Consider the following 19,954-nt stretch of genomic DNA (forward strand, 5'->3'; position numbering starts at 1 on the left):
CAACCCTGGGGGTAATTTTTAAGGTTAAGTAGGAGTATCTGGAAAACACACAACTTGGCACAGCAAATGCTGAGTAATATTGACAGCCTTTCATATACATGTGGACCACAATAGACAAGACTAAAACAATTTTCCTTAACTGATACCCCAAACCACGGGGACCCTTTCTAACTTACTACACTTAAAACTCAAGAGCTGTCAATTATTGTTAATGTATTTATAAATGAACAGGGATATTTTCCAACATATGAAACCACTCCCCAAAGAAAACAAATCCAAAAAAAGTAAAAACAATATTCAATTTTAAAAACTAAACAAAAACCTCATCTGAACACCACAACTCAATTTTCCCCTCTGGAAGGCCTTAGGCTCAATTTTGAAGGAAATGGTTGGGGGGTGGGGTGGGGGAATTAAAGGACAGAACACTTAGAGCTGCACAGATACTATTAAAATACACAGAACTTCTACCTTTAAGACCAATCCAATGCTAATGGTTATATAAATGATATACATTTAGTAATTTATAAATCTTGAAATAAATGCTAAATTCAGTTTTTATCAATTTTTATTGTGTCCTTGAAAATAAAACTTTAAAAGCATTTCCAGCTTGATTCAAAATAAAAATAGCAACAAAAACGAAGCCAAAATTTATAATTCTCACCTGGTACCTGCCACCTTTTTGAGTTTGGGCAGGCTGAAAAAAGTTTAAATAAAAAAAAAAAAACAAAAAAAAAACAAAAAAAAACCAAAAAAACCCAAAAACCCCAAAAACAAAAACCCCACAAATGACCTTCATTTTACCGTTCCCTTCATTTATGTGTAATCTTACTACATTAAAAAAAAAATGGTCAAAGGCTTAACACTGTTTCCAGATTTCAGATTTTGACATAGTTTTAAATTGTGGCAAAAATACAACAAGAAATCCGAATGTGATGGAATTAATGTTAGGATAAACAAGCTTCATATCCTAATAAGGAACTAAAGAATCCGAAAACATTTGTGACACTATAAAGTTATTTATTAACTATACACAGAATATGTCCCCTATAAAATGTACAAGTAGATCCTAAAAAGTCTTATCCCGGTAAACACTTTCTTTAATACAGAATATACTAAGTCCATTGGGATAACAGCTGTCTGCCTCAAAGTAATCTAATTATAGCACCCAGGGTCTGCTTTAATGTAAAGTTAAGTACTTGTTATTTTGGGGGTTATCTATTTGTTTGACAGAGCCAAGAGTTAACAACTTCATCTTACTCTAGTATATTAATCACTGCACAACAGATCAGCTTATCACAGGCTTTCTTCATTATTTGTAGTAATGGGATACAACAAATGCTAGATACTTTTAAATGGCAGACAACCATAAAATTACTTTCCTTTGATAGTATATTGGGTTTATAATTACACTAGGATATGAGTGGTATAAATTACCATAATACACCTCAAGATAATAAGGTCATACTGTAATGATTCACTAGATTGTGCTCAGTAGATTTTACTAAATAATCTGTTCTCCCCTCCAATTATCCAGTATGTCTTACCCATAGTAAGGGTTCAGTAAGTATCTGTTGAACACACTGTCTACACAGGAGGTGAGAAGAGATGGGCCCTCATGGTGGATATCAAGTATAAGTGGAATCAGCCTGGGAAGGAGTGGTTAGATGTAAACTGTATGTCGTATATAAGTAAATAAACTCAGATGCCAACTAAACAAACAGTTAAGCAGAAAATACTGGCACTGGAATAAACAAAGGCAAGATTTGCCAACATTGGCATTACGTGGAACTGACTTTTAAGAGATAACTAGGAAAAACTTTATATTGGACCACACCTTTACCATCCAAATTTAATTTGAGACAGACCAAGAGAGGCACTGTTAAGAGACTATGGCTGTCTTCCTTGATATTCAGACATCCTAGTTTCCAGTAACTTATCATGGATCGGCTACCCATGAGTCAATATAAACCTGTTCATATTTAGGGATTAGTTTCCACAAGTACAAAGTTGAATTTCCTTTTATTTGTCCTAAAATGCTTACTTTCAAACTTGAAGGGACTTCAATTATTCCATGTAGTTTTCGATAATTCTTTTATCTTTTCAGACCAGAGTCAAAATATTCGTACAGTATTCATACTGCAGCACCTTCCACCCACCCTTTGGTCGCTTCAACTGCCCTTCTTTGGTTCTTTTTTCCGCTTTCAGATCTTTCTTGAAGTGTAGTAAGCAGAACTGTACTGGGTATTCCAGCTGCAGTTTGGTCTTAAATAAAAGAAGGATGTTTGTCAGTTTGGTTTTCTCTTTATTCTTCTCTGTGGTATACAGGATTTTGTTAGTTGAACTGGATGTAGCAGCTTACTGGGCCAAAAATTTCAAGAGAACACAGTACAGTAGTTCCCGGTCTTTTTCCCTAGGTTGTAACTTAACAGCTCAAACTCTATGCAGCACCTGTCCTTTCTCACTGACGTATTCATTATCTCACTTTTCTTCTTGCTTACTTGGCTTATTTAAAAAAAACATAAACAAAAACAAAAAAAAAACCAAAAAAACAAAAAAAACCCAAGCAGATTTCTTAAGTAAAAAGAGGCGAAGTGTCAGCCTTCACTTGAATCTTGACACGACTATCCTATTCAATAGAGCCCACTGCTATGCACAACAGAAGAGGGTCTTATCGACCATGGAAACTTATCATGATCCAAATTTAGCTTAAAAATGTAAAACTCCTCACCTGGTGTCATCAGACTCCTACATGAGTGTGACTGTATATAGTCCTTGGGAAGCTCTGCTGGGCACACCATTTCATAACCAACAGGTAAGACTCTCAAGCTAACAGTCTGGGTGTGAACACCAACCAGCACCAGGCCTTCTAGCTCTATAGACTGAGCGTGACTTTATAGAGCTACCCCTTCAACTACTGTTTCTAAAAAAAAAAAAAGGATCAAATATGGGCTCAAATCTTGACTCTGTCATTTACAGCTTTTTCTCTGTGCCTTAGTTTCCTGATATGTGGGGGTAAATCTTCCTTAAAGGGTGTTGTGAAGGGTGAACGAATCAACAAAGTCTCTTGAACAATGTCTGGCACAGCATAAATAATAAATTACCAGCTTTGTTTACCGCAAAATAGCTAGAATTTAATCCAAGAAAAAAAAAATACTGAAACCACCCCGTGGAAGTGGTTATCATTTAAATGCTCACCAACATACAATGAAAAATAATTTAAATCATGTCATAAACATAAAACCCAGTATTCTTGTTCAGGAAGGGGAACGAGCAGGATCCTTTGTAATAATGAAAATATAAATTTATAGTTAGCTTGCCCAAATTTTCATTTTAATGTTTACCAATACTAAATAACCTCTTTATATTATTTAACCCAAGAGGCTTAATGAGCAATCACAACATGATTTTAGCATAAGGAAATTTCTTAAGTACTATGTAAAAGATGTAGATTTCTGGCAAGTTCTATCATTCCCAGAGTAGGGTAGTTGTTCCTAATGTCAAGACTGATTAAAATATTCCTAAAGCTACAAAGGACTATTTCCATTATTTTAGACTCATTCAGAACTATAATAATTCCAGTTAATCATTATTTCCTTCATTTTGTTTTTATTATAGCATCTTTGCTTAATTTACAGCAAGCAGAAAATAAGCTGGGTCTTGTTTTGATCCAAACATTGGTGTTTTAAAGGTTGTACACAATATTTGTTAAAAAGAACATATAAAAATACCTTTTTAGAAGCTTCTATAAGAAAGAAAATACAAAGTTTAACCCCACAACTTTCCTCTTTGCTAGAACTGCAAACTACCGCCTACAGTTTTAAATAGACTTTGTTGTTTAAACTATACATCCAGGAAAATCTAAAAAAATTAAAGAAACGTGCATATAAATGATTGCATAGCAGAACAAGAACATTAACTGCAAACAGTAAAGAAACAAAAGTTAGAAATACTATTAAATATACAAAGGTTCTAGAATTAACCCTCCAAACACATTCCACAAACAGTTCTTAAAACCATCTTTTGTAGTCTACAAGCAAGGACTAGATTTCTAAAAACAAAATTGAAAGGAAAAGTAAGGTGATCCTCTAAGAGGATCGTCCCCCACAATATCTTCACTCACATCTGTAAGCAAGGAGTCTAAGATTTTAGAGACACTAGCTTTGTATTCTGAAATGACACCGGACATTTCAAGTCACTTTATTGCCTCCAAAACAATCTTGAAGAGAAGACTAGAAACTATAAATATTTAAGGTAAGTTATTTTTTTAGTCATGTCCTACATTACCAAAAACTAAGTGATGTGGCTTTTGCGTAAAACTCAACTTTTCCCAAAAATTCACGGCACCACAGAATCACCTAGGAGTGTCATCTTAACTTGTCTCACATTAATAAACTGAGGTGTAAAGAGCAAGCCTCTCCTATGAAGCAGGCGGATTTTGATACAAATGCACATGTCAAGTGCTGTGAGCATCAAAATTCAGTTTGTTTTACACTATGCATATAAACAAACGAAATGTATTTTCCAACAGTTTACTTGTTTCTAACAGAAAAAAAACAAATAACAATACAAAACCCCTACATAACAATGATCAACAATAGTTAAATTTTAGAGAAACTATGCTAAGAACAGTCTTTTCCCCTTAAAATGATTTCTGAGTTCATTGACACACTCAAAACTTAAGGAGGAGGTTCTTTTCCCTTATGCTTTAATATTCCAAATCTTAGAAACCAGCAGGGATTGAGGTTTGAGGGGAAAGCAGTGAAGGCTCCATGTTTCAGTGAAAAGGTCAAGCTCCCTGAAAGCGCTCTTTAACCCAGTTGGCATCAATCCCCAGACAGTGGAGTTAACAAAAGAACTATTCCACATTGCATCATAAATAATCACCATGGGCTTAGACATCTTGACAAGACATAAAGGTCCACCCTGAACCTAAATGTGTCTGAGCAGTCAGTGTTGTAATGTGGCTACCACTTCACTTCTGTATCATTCTATCTTATTAGCAAGCTACAGTTCTAGGTTAACAGTTCTACCAAATATGGATATGAAAATTTATTTTTTAATAAGACAATGTTGCAAATTATGGTCAACCAACATCTTTTCACCAAATACTTCAAGCATAAAAAATGAGAATCTTTACAAAAATATACAGAGACACCACAAATTGGTAGCTGCCCATAACATTAAACAAACTGGACTCTTAAGAGTGGCTTCTCAACAGCATATCATTTTAATTATAACCATTGCCCAGTACAGGGAAAACTAACAAGTTAAGTTTGTTTGTTTTTAAACGCATCATTGCAACATTGTATTCCTGATAATTTAAGTATACCAAACTATGAGTAAATGAATGATACATGCCTAGAAGTATCATGATTTATACTATCAGTGGCCACTGGACTTGGGACTAGTCCAAGACCTTGATCTAGATTTTGACCTAGACCTAGACTGTGATCTTGACTGAGATTTGGATCTAGGTGGTTCTTTTTTCCTTGATTCCTTTTCATATCTTGAGCCAGACTTATAATGTGTTTTGGAATCTGTTTTAGAGGTGCCTCTAGTTTTGGTGTGAGATGCAGACCTAGAACGTGATTTAGCCTTCATTTCTTTCTTGGGCTGGGACTTGGACCGTGATCTTGAATTGGATTTAGATCTTGAAAAAGATCGATTTCGGTGTTTGAATCTTTCAAAACAGAGGAGAGATACAATTAGAGTAAAAATTAGATTCTATATTAATCAAATCTGTTACTTTTAGAGCAAAAGTTCACTCTGAAATTGAAAAAACAGGAGTTGTTTTCAAAGCAAAATTATTTACCTATCATTGTCGGAATGGCTTCGGCTACGCCGTGGTCTTCCAGTCGGTCTACTGCTAAAAAGCACACCAGAAAAAGCAAACAGTGACGAATGTCTGTTTATAGTCTTAATTTTTACACAAAGCACCAAAAATAACTTTAACCTTAATGAAGCATCCAAGATATAGAATTAAAAATAAGACAAAGGCATTTTAAAAAACATTAGCCAAGTATCTCTTTTAAAGACAGGGCCTTACAACAGTTTATTGTTTTAAGTGAGCTTAGAACTCCAGAGTTTGTGTGGTCCTCCCACCTCAGTCTTCTGAGGAGCTGGGATTATACAGGTTAATGCCATTACACTTGGCTACAAACATTAAAACAACATATCATTGTGTACCACACTTACTTTCTAGGACTGTAAGATCTCCTATAGTTATAATCAAAGGAGCGACTCCTTGATCTCCTCCTTTCATAACTTCGGCTTCGAGAACGTCTATATCGGTCATAATCGTCGTATCGTGAAGAGCTGTATACATTCCTCCCTTCCTTGGCTTTCATTTGATTTGGTGCTAGAGAACAGAATAGAAATACTTAGAACCATTAAAACCTTAGCATCTAAACCCTGATACTATAGGATAACACTCCTGTATTCTTCCTCTAAAAGATTTCTATTTTATGCGTATGGGTGTATGGGTGATGTGCTTGCATGTATGTCTATGCATGCACCAGATGTACACATTGCCCAAAGTCCAGAAGGCTGTTAGTATCATGTGGAGGCTGAAAATAAAACCTGATTCTCTAGAAGCAGTTATTTCCCCTGGCTGAGTCATCTCCCCAGCTGTTTTTGAGGGGGGAGTCATTATATAGGCCTAGCTGGCCTCAAACTCTTAGATAAACACCGAGATTGAAATGTACTTCACCATGCCTGCTCACTCCCACTCCTGATCTTACACTAAAGTGAGTAACGTGCTCTCCTAACTCAGATGTGCCTTCGTTTTGGTGTAAGAAGCATAACTGGAATGTTATTAACCTCTGTTTACTTTCAAAATGTGCATTGAAAGACAGTGCTTGGGCTGGAGAGATGGCTCAGCGGTTAAGAGCACTGACTGCTCTTCCACCATAGGCCCTGAGTTCAATTCCCAGCAACCACATGGTGGCTCACAACCATGTACTGGGATCCAATGCCCTCTTCTGGTGTCTGAGGACAGTGACAGTGTACTATATGAGTAAATAAATGTTAAAAAAGACAGTGCTTAATGTTAAATACTAACTTTGTTCAATGTCTTCTCAAAATTACTTTGCTAATAAGATATTAACTACTTTTGACTCAAGAAAGTGATATCACAGGAGTACATAAAATGCAAAATTTGGCCTATAAAGAATATTTAAAACCAAAATGCAGTAAAGTGGAACTATGCAGCTCTGAAAATTTATGCATAGAAAAGCTAAAAGGCGTGATGTATTAACTCTTCAACAGCTATGTTAACTCCTGTCTTTTAGTGTCTCAGCTAATCTAACAGCTGAGTCAGAACTGAAAGCAGGTTTACACGACTCCAAAGTCTATATAGTCCTACAGCTAACAAATGATGTATACCTGTGTAACAAGAGCCAAGTGTTAATAATATAAGATCTAGTCCAGGTTTAACCTAAATAGTCTTTCCAAGTCCATTCCTATGAATTTACTTCCATAGTCATGTACCCACACAGCTATCCAATTAATACCCAATTCATCTTTAAAGCTCTTTGAGAGATTAAAAAACAAGTTTAAAAAACAACACACCACGCATGCGGGTACTGATACTTACTCTTCCGATCCCCCTGTGCGAACTGTATTTCAATTTGACGCCCACAAATCCATTTTCTGTCCAAATTATGTAAAGCATCTTCAGCGTCACGAACATCCTCAAATGTGCTAAATGTTAAGGGGCTTGAGAAGTTTTGTAAACTTTGATAATGAATGGCTTGTGAAGTCTGAAACAACTCATCAATATTACTCATCTAGACCCTTCTTAATTTGGTCGATTCAACCATTAATACCACAGGCATTAAAAACACTCGCAATATTCTATGGTATACAGTTTTAAGACACACATGTAAATACGTGTTGTAATAAGGTATGCCTTAACTGAACTACCAAGGTACACTATAAAAAACTTCCCCATATACTAAGAATTAACTTGATAAAATAAAATACAAAAACAAAACAGTCAATTATGTGGAATATCAAAAAGTCTTATAAAACCAAAATACAATTTTCATATTTATTTCAAAATAAAAATGCCAGTAATTCTTAAGTAAGCAAAGCAAAAATATGCCTTTACAAGAGAAGAAAGCATTAACTCAAATTTTCAGACACAGGCATATTACTTCAGTTGTCTTCCTTGCATTGCACAAGATAGGCATGCCAGTCATTTATAGGCATTAAATCAGAATCAAGCAATACACTCAGTCACTATGCCAAATGCACATGACATTCATGCAGACTGTAAAAGCACACTATCAAGAAGTGGCAAAAGGACTCCTAAATTAAAGAGGCCTAACTCTGACACTAAGTGTGTAGCCTCCTGCAGAAGAGCATGTCAGGCAGGTTTCCCACCTGAGTCACGGTAGTTATTTACGGCAGTAGAAACACTGTTGGCATTCATTTCATCCGAGAAACTAAGCTGCCTTGTAGCTTCCCCCTATGTCAGCAACAGAACCCCTAGGTTGACAGTTATTTTGTCTAAACACATCTTTTCTAAAAACGTCATTCAAATGGGAGACCAAGACCATGATGGAAAAAAATTTAGGGAACAATTTTTACTACATCCTAAAAATTGTCACTCTAAGCATATCCAGTTCAATGTCTCAGAACACTGGAAATGCAGATTTGGAGCACCAATTAAGAAAATACCTCCAAAGTGACAATAATTTTAAGACTGATGTATGCCTCAGCCTATCACTAGACTTCTATTTTTTGTCCAAAAACAATTAAGGACCATAGGCCTTAAGCTCTTTCTGAGGCCAGTATGTGTAGGTTAAACAGGAGAGATTTTCCAACTCTCAAATAACTTCTTTCAACTTTTGTAAAACAGCTGATAGCTTAGGATCTTGAATGCTGTAAATAAATATCCCTCAAGATTAACCGTACTTAGGTGCTAAATTAACAGGAATCAGTTCACTTAATGTACAGTATACTACTGTTACCCCAAGAGACAGTATAGTTTCAGAATGATTTATATTAAGAGCTACAAAGATTATGAATGTGGACAAAGCATTCTTGGGTAATATCCTTAAAAAAAAAAAATCTTGGCCTAGAGGACATGGTTCTATAATTCACCCACCTCTTAAGCCAAGGATAAGGAGAAAAGGCTAAACCAGGAAATCACATGGAAGACACAGTAGCATTAAGCTAAGCTAAGTATTGGTCACTAGGAAATCTGTGTTCCCAAAATGAAACTGGCAAACCTGTTAACTTACTGCTCTGGATTCCTTATGTAATCCATTGCTGTTCAAATACAACATACTTTTGAGGTAAACAACTGCTGACATCGTTCCCAGGCCACCTCACCACACAAACCCTGAACGTTATAAGCCAGACTGGATCAATGCCATTTATGAAGCCAGATATGGGCATTAGCCTTAAGTTTTACAAAGAATCCACAAGGTTCTCTTGACCACTCACTGGGCCCATATGAGCAGCTTTTTTGGCTTTCCCCTCTAAGCTTCACTAGAAATTTGTAAGGTCAGAACTTCAAGAAAACGAATTTAAGCAATAGGAAGTTTCCTGGATTGAAATTCACAGCCTCAGACACCTCCACTCTCTTGGACAAGGAAATGACCTTATAGAAGGTCAGAAACACAATCTCCTAAAACTCAGGATCAAGGCTCATTCCCCATACATGGCAATTAAGACCCACACCACGAAGGTGGCCTTCTGTAATCCATGCAGAGCTAACTGATCTTCTGTGCTAAGCCATGCAGGGACAGCAGGATTCACAGAACCAACAGCAACTTTGAAAAACAAAAACAAACCCAAAAGACCTATTGCTACATATTTTTAGTGGTGTTACCCTAGAACAACCAGGTGTTTCTCTAAGCAATCCCCAGGGCATGCACCTGTCTCCCCCTTATATAGGCCCTATGGACTGGATTTCAGTACCTCCTTTTACAAAGAGCCTCTGATGAACTGGTCTAAAAATCAAAATATGCTGAATTTAAACTTAACAATGTTTTATTTTGCTGTACTTTTTAACTTGATAAACTAGGAGAAAATACACTCATACAAGACCACAATCACAATATCAACGGCCCACACAAACTCAACTTACAGGTTTTGTCACTAGACCAAACCAGCATAATTATGAAAATTAACTGCTTGCAAAATAAAATAAAATAAAAATAATAATAAAAAGAAAGTAGTTATTCTGTAGGATACATCAGGTATGACTCCTTTAATCTTGGCCATCATTCAACTTCATCTTGACCTTTAACTCTTTTAGTGCTTGTCAGAAGGACTTGTCATGAGATGCTTGGTCAAATATGACAGATGGCTTTATCTTTAACTTTGAAAAACAACCTTTTCCCCCTTTGTGGATAAATCGAGGCTTTGTCTCCCATTAGGCTTGTCCTTCTTCCAGCTTTTCTTTATTTTTTCTTTTCCCAAACTCTCCCTTCTCTTCAAGCCTGATCCTTAAGAGGTCTTTGGCTTGTCTACTTGCCTTAAGTGTTGAACTCTACTCTAAAAGTTCTTTCATGCTTTCTCTTTGGGGTCGCCATAACTGTACAGCTTTACATTCTGAGGTAACAACAGAGGACAGCAAATTAGGGGACAATATTAAAGAAGTTTACCTCATTGTTATACAATTTGTTTTCGATCAAGTGATTCAAAATAACAAACAAGATTACTAAACTTTAATTGCTAAGAACAAGAACACATTAACTTTTAATTTGACATATCAAAGATGGTAGCAACCATTGTATTCAAATTAAAAATCACATTATAATCACTGATTTGAGTTTCAGCAGCATGGATGGGAATTTAAAGGTTTATTTTTGGATTAACTAAGAAATAAGAGCAATGAATCAGAATTTTAAAAGATTTGAAGACATAAGACATTAGAGGACAAAAAGACTATTTTTTTAGATGTTACCACTTACATAAAAACTTGAATTTCAAACTTCAACACCCCTCACTAATCATCCATCTGAAGAAAGGATATTGAACATATGCAAATCCTCTTGGACGTCGAGTGTAGAAATCAAGTGGAACATAAACATCTACTATTGGACCATAACGACCAAATTCCCGACGTAAATCTTCAGACCTAAAACATCATGAAAAAACTCAAACTTTTTATGTTCACATCCCCGAACATGTCACATTTTAGTATCACCTTAAGGAATGTAAGGGATGTGGTGGATAACAGCATATAACCCACGGGTCCCTATACCTCTGCCCTCTTGGCCAACGAGCTTCCTGAGCTACAAAGGTGGCACACACCTTTAATACCAAGGGAGAGTTTGAAGCTACAAACTCTACAGAGCAAATTCCAGGAAGCCAAGGTTAGTTACATGGAGAAACTGTCCTGAAAATCCAAAGATAAACAATGCATCTGGGGGCAGGGGATTGCACTATACAAAAGGCCTCCACTTTTAACCCTACCACTGTGAAATCAGAGGCAGAGGGCTCTGTGAGTTCCTGGTAAATCAGGGTCAGTGAGACCCTGTCAGAAAAAGACAAGCCAAACAACCAATACAAAAATAAAACCCAAGGGTAGCAGTTCACCTGTATCTCAAGCATTGCAAAAACTCAGATTAGGAGGATTGCTATAAGTTCAGGGGCAGCCTGGGCTACAGTCTGAGCTAAAAAAGGTAGGTAAGTGTGTAAGGAAAGCACTCTGTAGTGCCAGGTAAGTGTGTTATACCAGTACCTAGAATAGGGATGGCTAAGACAGGATAGAGTAGGTTCAAGGCTGGACAAACCATATAGCCTGTATCTGACTGAGATCCTGTCCCAGGAAGGGGGCAGTGCTTATAAGTCTATAACTATTTTGAATTACATCAGTAAACAGTCTTTTCACTGTTCATTAACGGCATGTCTTTAGAAAGACTGGCACTCAGGGAAGCAAAGGCAGGAGGATTTCTGCTAACCTGTCTTTATAGAGTTCCAGGTCAGCCAAGGCTATAAAGTGAAGCTGTGCGGTCTTTAAAAAAAAACGGAAAAATAAAAACAATCATCAAATACTCTAGTATTCTGAAAAGTATTGTAATTTCTATTTTAAGGCAGGTCCCATTCTAGTCAGTTGGTTTGGAACTCAAGGCAAGCCTGACTCAGCCCCCTTAAATGCTGTTATTTCAGGCTTGGGTCATTTCGCCCAGCTTTCCCTAAAATTGTTCAACAGGGTCAGCCATTAAAAGTTTGAAATAAAACCATAATGTCTACATACTTCATACTTAAGGGAAAAATTTAAAAATGCCGTTAATTAACCACTTTTGTTAAGGACATAAAACTCCACAAAACAAACAACTCCGTTTTTCTTCGGAGTTTATTATGTACGGACACGATCCTGATTAAAAAACAAAACAAAACAAAAAAAAAAACTTCCGAAAAATCCCGAAGGCAATTCAAAGCAAGGGAAACGCTGAAAACAAAGCCCTTACCAGGCTGGACTCGAACTTCTAGACCGGTCTTCAAGGTGCTGGGACTACGCCCGGAGACAAGGCGTACTTCAGAGTACCGCCTCCGTTCACCTAAGTTTAATTAACGAAGGTCCTAACGGGAGAGGTTTCTCCAGCACCTCGTTTTCAAAGAGATTTCCGCGAAACACGTGGAATACTCCATTTAACCGGTAAATTCCCCAAAACTCAACGACTCCTCTCTAACCCACTAACCACCATCCATACAGATGGGAGGGGGGCTGCAAACACACCCTCCCCCATTCCGTTATTTCACTAGCATCTTTCTCTCTTCCGACCTGGGAGACAGGGGGCTCACTTCGTAGCCCGAGCTGACCTCCAATTCCCGCCGGTCCTCCCGCCTAGGCTTCCCCGAGTGGTGGCCTGTGCCGCCCCGCCTGGCAACCTTTCCTTTTTTCAACAACAAAAATCCCTTTCAGGCCGAGGGGGCGTGCACCTCATGGAACGTGGACGTCTGATCAATGAGGAACAGACATCCGGCCCGCCAGACTGGACCAGCCACGAGCACGCGGGGAGGGTGGACCCCGAATGTCCGCCACGCGGCCCGCACGCCGGCCGGTCAGCGGTTCGGCCCGAATGGGCTCCGGGTCCGCCCTCGCTCCCGCAGGCCAGCGGAGGCCGGCGGCGCGGCCTAGAGCCGGCGCGGGCCCCGCCATCTTCGCCCCGCCCCTCCCCCGCGCCGCCGCTCGCTGCTCCCCGTGCGCCCGCGGCCTCCCCCGCGCAGTAGCTGCTCCGGTGCGCTCACCTGGTGTCGTCCGCCACGTTTCTGACGAACAGAGATGAGGGGTGGGGGTGGTGGGACACAGGTATCTGGACATGATGGCGGCAGGACTCTGGGCCGGCGGCGCTAAAGGGGAAACTGTCCACAGTTCTGGCAGTGGCTCACATCCACTCACACACTCGCACAGACCCAGAGGGCTCCGCTACGGCAACTGCCTCTTCTCGCGAGACTTCGCTCCCGCCTCCAGGCCCCCTCCCACCTCGCAGCACCGGCGGGGACAACGGCTTTTTCCCGCGAGATCTCGGGGCGTGCGCGTGCGCGCGCCGCGGGCCTGACGCTCGCGCCGCGGCCTCGCTTCTGTTCATTGGCTCCGGGCGCCGGCTCTTCCCCCTCCCCCTCGGCCGGTTCTTTCTTTCTTTAGCGCTTCATTTTCCCGCCTTTTCCTGCTGTGCTGATCCCGCCACCTCTTCTCATATGGGCAAACGGGAGCGTTAAACTACAATGGCAGGGCTTGGGAGTCTCAGACCCAGCAGAGACTGCTCCGATATCCTCTGTTCCGAGCTGTGCCCGGGCTTTTATCAGATCTCTAACCAGCAAGAGGAACTTACAGATTCTTTGTGGGGTTCGGGGGAAGGGAAGAGGTGTGCAGAAAGCCGGGCCTGTGGCCCCAGAGTTTTCGGCGTGCAGTGCATGCATCTCTGCCTTGGGGGCTGCGGTTGCTCCACACCCGCGTCACCTATGCACGCAATCCCCTCCCCATGAGATCTGGGCCCTAATGTCCTTGTATGGTATCTGTTGCTCATATGCAAAGTGCCCGGAACCCCCTTTCCAGCTAAATTTATGAAGGCTTTGCGAAAGCCTTGAAGAGGTTTGTTCCTGGTGATCCAATCAAGGCCCTTGTCTTGTATATGCTAACTAAGCGTCTTACCCCAGACCTGCACCAGAAGACAGGCACCGCCCACTCCCCCACCCATCCTCTCTTGCTCTAGTCCCCCACAACTTTCAATCTTCATCATGGAACTCCCCATCTACTTAATCCTTGGCTGGCTGGTTAGTTTCTCTCCCCTCTCCTCTCTCTCCCTCCCTCCTTCCTCTCCACCTCTCACACTCATAGGGTGGATCACAGTTCTCTGTAACTTCTGGAATACTGAGAGCTGTCTCAATATTTAGGTTTTAGGCACTCTTCCAGAGAACCTAAATTCAGTTCTTAGCATCCACGTTGGGGCAGGGGGCTCGATCATTTGTAACTAATTCCCTCTCTGGCCTCATAGGGCACCCATACACATGTGGGCATATACACTCAGATTTTTAAAAACAACAAAAATGGGAAACCAACACACACACTCTCTCAACAAACAAAAAAACAGAAAAATAGTTTTTAGAGCCAGGCATGGTGGCTGCCTCTGCACCATAGAAGTAGCACTCTGGAAGCAGAAGCACGTGGATCTTTGTGAGTTCAAGGCCAGCCTGATCCACATAAACATGTTCTGGAACAGCCAGGGCTGCACAGAGATAATTTGTCTGATAAAACTGTTCTGTGGGGACACACATCTTTAATCCCAGCACTTCAAGGCCAGCATATCTGCAGATCGATTTCCAGAATAGCCAAGGGTACATAGGGAAACCCTGTCTCAACAAAACCAAAAGGTGGGGTGGGGGGAGTAGAAAAGGAAGAAAGAAAACAGCACTGTGTCTTTACGAATATGGCTTATGTGAGTTAATATTTACAGAGTTACGAATGAGGACACACATCCCTCTCCTCAAATACACAGCCTCTGGTAAAGAGGTCTGTGGAGAGAATGGGAGTAGGACCAAGAAGAAAAGCAAGAAGTCCAATACCCCTTGGCTATCTGGCCTTTGGGCCCATTGTGCAATTTGCCAAGTTGCAGATCTGCCAAAGGAGTGTGTGTGAAGGAAGATTGTGGCGGTACCAGAGGTCTTGGGGAAAGTATGGCCCGCTGAGATACAAACCGTCTTCAGTATTCTGTTTCAATCTCTGCTTTATTGCAAGATGGGTATAATTGATTTAAATTATAATTTGGTCATTTCAGTAGGGGAATAAATTGCTGCAAATTGTTTTTTCGACAGTGACTGGAGAGACGGGTCAGCAGTTAAGAGCATGCGCTGCTCTTCCAGAGGTCCTGAGTTCAGTTCCTGTATAGGTGGCTCACAACTTCCTGTAACTCCAGCTCCGGGGGATCCAGCGCCCTGTTCTGGCTTCTACAGGTACCTGCACACCCATACCTGCACATAGTCGCTCACATGCACACATTTTTTTTTTTTAAAAATGTTTTTAAAAACTAAAAGCACAGGGAGGATTAGAAATACACGAGTGGCAGGCAGATCGATGTAACTCACCAAATGAACATTTCTTAAGAAAGACAAAGGCTGGAGAGATGGCTCAGTGGTTAAGAGCACTGACTGCTCTTCCACAGGTCCTGAGTTCAAATCCCAGCAACCACATGGTGGCTCACAACCATCTGGAGTGGGATCCGATGCCCTTAGTGTATTTATATATAATAAATAGGTAAATCCTTTTTTTTAAAAAAAAGTTCTAATTTCAGTAGCAACCCAGGAAGAGTCTGCCATGCAGATTAATCCCGTTAGTCAACTGCTTCTGGCTGTCACAATCGAGATAGGTGTATTTACATAACGCGTTGCACTGAAGCCTTCTCTGTGAACAGCTTGGGCAGACAGTGTGCCTGTCAATCATTTCTCTCTCCTGCTGTGTGAAGATGCTGTGTTCCACCTACTTCTCTACCCGTTATATCTGTTAGAAATACTGATATTCCAGGCAATTCCATACCTCCTTGTGTGGTCTATGTACCATCCAGATAAGTGACCTCCAAGGCCGTGGAAATGCCATTTCTCTGTCCAAAGGTGGTGGTGTGTTTGAACCAGTAACTTCTCCTGTTCTCTTCCATCCCGGAGCTCTTCAATAGGTTGCCTCCTTTGCTTCTTCTAGCTGGGCAATGTTTTGCTCATTGAATTTACCAATAAATTCTCCAACAAAGACATCGTGTTTTTTATTTTAATTACATAGTTAATTCTGCTATTGATTTGGTAGAGATATGGTCTCTAGGTAAATAATCACATACGTGTCTGTGGGTGGAAATGCAAGATAAGCCGGGCATTTGATCTCAGGCACTCTTGGGAGGTAGGGTCAGAAGGATCTCTGTGAGCTTGAGGACAGCCTGTTCTATACAGTGAGTTCCAGGACAGCCAGGGCTACACGGACAAAACATTGTCATTAAAACAAAGGGAAACAAAATATAACACAACACAGGGTAAATCTACTTCCACACACCTAGGGCCCTTTACCGGGTTTAACATTAAGTTATGTGTTTTGAGTGTTTTGCTTGCATGTTTGTCTATGTACCATGTGTGTGCACCATGTGTGTTCCTGGTGCCTTTGGAGGGCAGATGAGAGTGTGGGATCCCCTGGTGCTGGAGTTATGGACCGCTTTCATATGTAAAATATGCACCTCAGTCCCTGTGGTGGTGTCTAAAACCAATCAGCACTGACTGCTCTTAGAGGACCTGAGCTAGACTCCCAGTTCCTGTAACAGATGGCTTACAACTGTTTACAACGCCAATGCCTTCCTCTGGCCTTCTGAAGTCACCAGGCATGGGGGCAAGATCCCCACAAACATGAAATAAAAAGACAAGCAAGCACACAGACACTTCTCTTGGGTATGTTCTCAAATCTGTAGTGCTAGGACTCACGCAAGCTGGACACTTACTTGTGTCCCAGATTTTGAGATCGTTTCCTCTTGTTTTGTTGGTGACGGCCCAAGCTGAATAAATGTCCCAAGGAGACCCTCAGGGTAAACGGGCATCTGTGCCTTGAGTTGACACGATGTTGATTTTGTTGGTGCAGCTCTTTAATTCCAACCCTTGTCAGTGACCCTGCTCATGTTGTGTCTCTTCGTGGTGACCAACCAACGAGAAGCATGTGCACTGACTTTGTTTAGTAAGACATACCTGGTGTTTCCTGTGGGGGAGTCTTCGCATTATCGAGGAGCCCATGAGCCAGTTTCTCACATTAGGACTCAGTTCTCTAGATGTTCCTTACATGGGAGTTGGAAACTTTGGGTCACCTACCCATATGTCAGCTCACCACAGCCTGTGGCTGCTTTGAGAGCATCTGTACTCACGTATGCATTCCTCCATGCAGACACACACACATAAGGAACCTCCCTCCTTCCTTTCTTCCTTCCTTCCTTTCTTTCTTTCTTCCTTCCTTCCTTCCTCCCTCCCTCCCTCCCTCCCTCCCTCCCTCCCTCTCTCTCTCTCTCTCTCTCTCTCTCTCTCTTTCTTTCTTTGACAGGGTTTCTCTGTGTAGCCCTAGCTGTCCTGGAAGTCACCTCTGAAACCAGACTGGCCTCCAACTCACAGGATCCACCTGGTTTGCCTCCCAGTGTTGGGATTAAAACCACCACCACCTGGATCTTCATTTTAGTTCAATGTCATTTATTTTGTTTATGTGCAGTGCTGGGAACTGAAGCCAGGGCTTGGTTCCTGCCAGCACCTGAGCTATATCCGCAGCCCTTGTTCGTGTGTTAGTTTCGAAATGGGGTTTCATGAAGCCTAGGCTGGCCTTGAACTCACAGCATTTCTGAACCTTGAACTCACAGCATTTCCCTTGAACTCTGCTACCTCTTCCCACTCCCAAGGGTTGGGATTACAGGAATGCACCACATGCCCAGTTTAATAGTTGATATAGGGATGGAATCCAGGGCCTCCTCCACGTTAGATAAATATTCAAACCATGGAGCTACATTCACAGCCCTTTTGCAGCACCCCTCCTTCTGGTTCCCCCTCACATATCTCCTCCCCCATTCCCTCTCCCCTTCTCCTCTAAGAAAGGGAACCCTCACCCCACCCCACCCCATCAAGCCACCCTGGAACATCAAGTCACTGCAGGACTAGGTTCCTGCTCTCCCACTAAGGCTACAGCCTTTTGTTTGTTTGGTTTCTGAGACAGGTTTTCTCTGTATAGCCTTGGCTATCCTGAAACCAGGTTGTATTTGTAGACCAGGCTGTCTTCAAACTCACAGAGACAAATACTGTCAAGTTGGCAACCGAGATTGGCTATCACAAGCAACAAGGGCTCTTAACCACAGAGCCATCTCTCCAGCCTCTAGTCTTAGGCTTTGAGAGATCTCCATGCTAGATACATCAGTTTATAGTCCCACAGCAGAAGAGCGGTTTCCTGTTCCCTATATCCCCCATTTGTCATTTGTCATTTGCTTTTTTCTTGTATTTTACTGTGTTTTTTTCCCCCTGAGGCTTTTTTCTTCTTTCTTTCTTCCTTCCTTCCTTTCTTTCTTTCTTTCTTTCTTTCTTTCTTTCTTTCTTTCTTTCTTTCTTTCTTTCTTTCTTTCTCTGAAACAGGGCTTCTCTGTGTAGCCCTGGCTGTCCTGGAACTCCCTCTGTAGACCAGGCTAGCCTCAAGCTTAGAGATCCACCGGCCTCTGCCTCCCAAGTGCTGGGATCAACGACGTGCGCCACCACCGCCCAGCCCTTCCTTTGAGGCTGTTATAACATAAATCTTTGGGTTTGTGGGTGTTCAAGTGGTGTGCACGGTAGGATGAGGGGCGTGGCCACTGTGCGCACATGGAGGTCAGAGGGCAACTTTATGGAATCCATTCTTTTTTTTTTTTTTTTTTGGAGCTGAGGACCGAACCAAGCGCTCTACCACTGAGCTAAATCCCCAACCCATGGAATCCATTCTTTTCTTCTACCTTTACATAGGCGCTGGGGAACAAACCAATGTATCCAGGCTTGTGCGACTATATCTTTACCGGCCAACCCATGTTGCCAACCCGATTTTGGTTTTAGTGTTTAATTTCTTACCAATCCTAGATATTAAGCTCCTATCTGAAATACGGCTGGCAACAATATAGCTGTGTTCCTTTTCCTGCATTTTCTTTCTTTCTAAGACAGTGTTTCCCTGGGTAGCTCTGCTGTCCTGAAACCCACTCTATAGAACAGGGTGGCTTTGAACTCAGAAACCTGCCTGCCTCTGTCTCCCAAGTGCTGGGATGAAGGGCATATGCCACTAGTGTCCAAGTGCTTTCCTTTTCTGTAGGGGTGTTTGGATTTTGTTTTGGTTCTCTAAGGTATAGTCTCTCTTAACCCAGAGATTCACACTCTCTATGTGGCAGAGGATGGTCTTGAACACCTGATCTTCCTACATCCACCTCCCAAATTCTGGGTTTACAGGCACAACTCACCACTCCTGGCTTTATAGAGCTTTAAGAGATGATTTATATACGAGTCTCTGGGTTTAAGACTTTCCGTTCAGCAGAAATGCCAGGCTTAGCGGTACACACCTGTAGTCTCCAAACTTCTGGGCGTGGGGACAGAGGCGGGACTGCCTGAAATTCAAGCCCAACTTCACTGATATGGAAAAAAAAAAAAACCCTATCTTTTAAAAAAGTAGAGATATGGGGCTCACACCCTTTAGTCCCAGTACTCAGGAACCAGAAGTAAGCGGTTCTCTGTCAGCTGGGTCTACACAGTGAGGTCCAGGACAGCAAAACTGCATAGTATATAGTATATAGTGAATCTCTCTCTCTCTCTCTCTCTCTCTCTCTCTCTCTCTCTCTCTCTCTCTCTCTCTCTCACACACACACACACACACACACACACACACACACAGAGAGAGAGAGAGAGAGAGAGAGAGAGAGAGAGAGAGAGAGAGAGAGAAATAAGTCATATTAAAGCACACGTGATGTGCTCATTTTTCTTAGGGTAAACA

The 19,954-nt window shown here is 41.3% G+C and overlaps 1 protein-coding gene across 1 annotated transcript; it reads right to left on the minus strand.

The window, feature by feature from the left end:
- Positions 1–547: 547 nt before the first annotated feature.
- On the minus strand, positions 548–13,553 carry Srsf10 (serine and arginine rich splicing factor 10). Its single transcript, XM_032890996.1, has 7 exons — positions 13,378–13,553; positions 13,213–13,314; positions 10,991–11,095; positions 7,595–7,698; positions 6,196–6,358; positions 5,813–5,866; positions 548–2,262 (listed from the first exon to the last, which is right to left on the minus strand). Exons 1-7 carry the CDS (start codon positions 13,551–13,553, stop codon positions 2,202–2,204), a joined length of 765 nt encoding a protein of 254 aa, XP_032746887.1. The 3' UTR covers positions 548–2,201.
- Positions 13,554–19,954: the final 6,401 nt, after the last annotated feature.

Source organism: Rattus rattus, chromosome 1, assembly GCF_011064425.1.
Source record: "Rattus rattus isolate New Zealand chromosome 1, Rrattus_CSIRO_v1, whole genome shotgun sequence".
Lineage (NCBI taxonomy): Eukaryota > Metazoa > Chordata > Mammalia > Rodentia > Muridae > Rattus > Rattus rattus.

Excerpts from the sequence above, each read along its gene's own strand:
- Srsf10 (XM_032890996.1), bottom strand. The coding sequence starts at position 13,553 with ATGAACAGAAGCGAGGCCGCGGCGCGAGCGTCAGGCCCGCGGCGCGCG. Across the intron at positions 11,096-13,212 it reads AACGTGGCGGACGACACCAG|GTCTGAAGATTTACGTCGGG; the intron begins GTGAGCGCACCG and ends ATGATGTTTTAG. Across the intron at positions 5,867-6,195 it reads AGATCTTACAGTCCTAGAAA|CAGTAGACCGACTGGAAGAC; the intron begins GTAAGTGTGGTA and ends TGTGCTTTTTAG.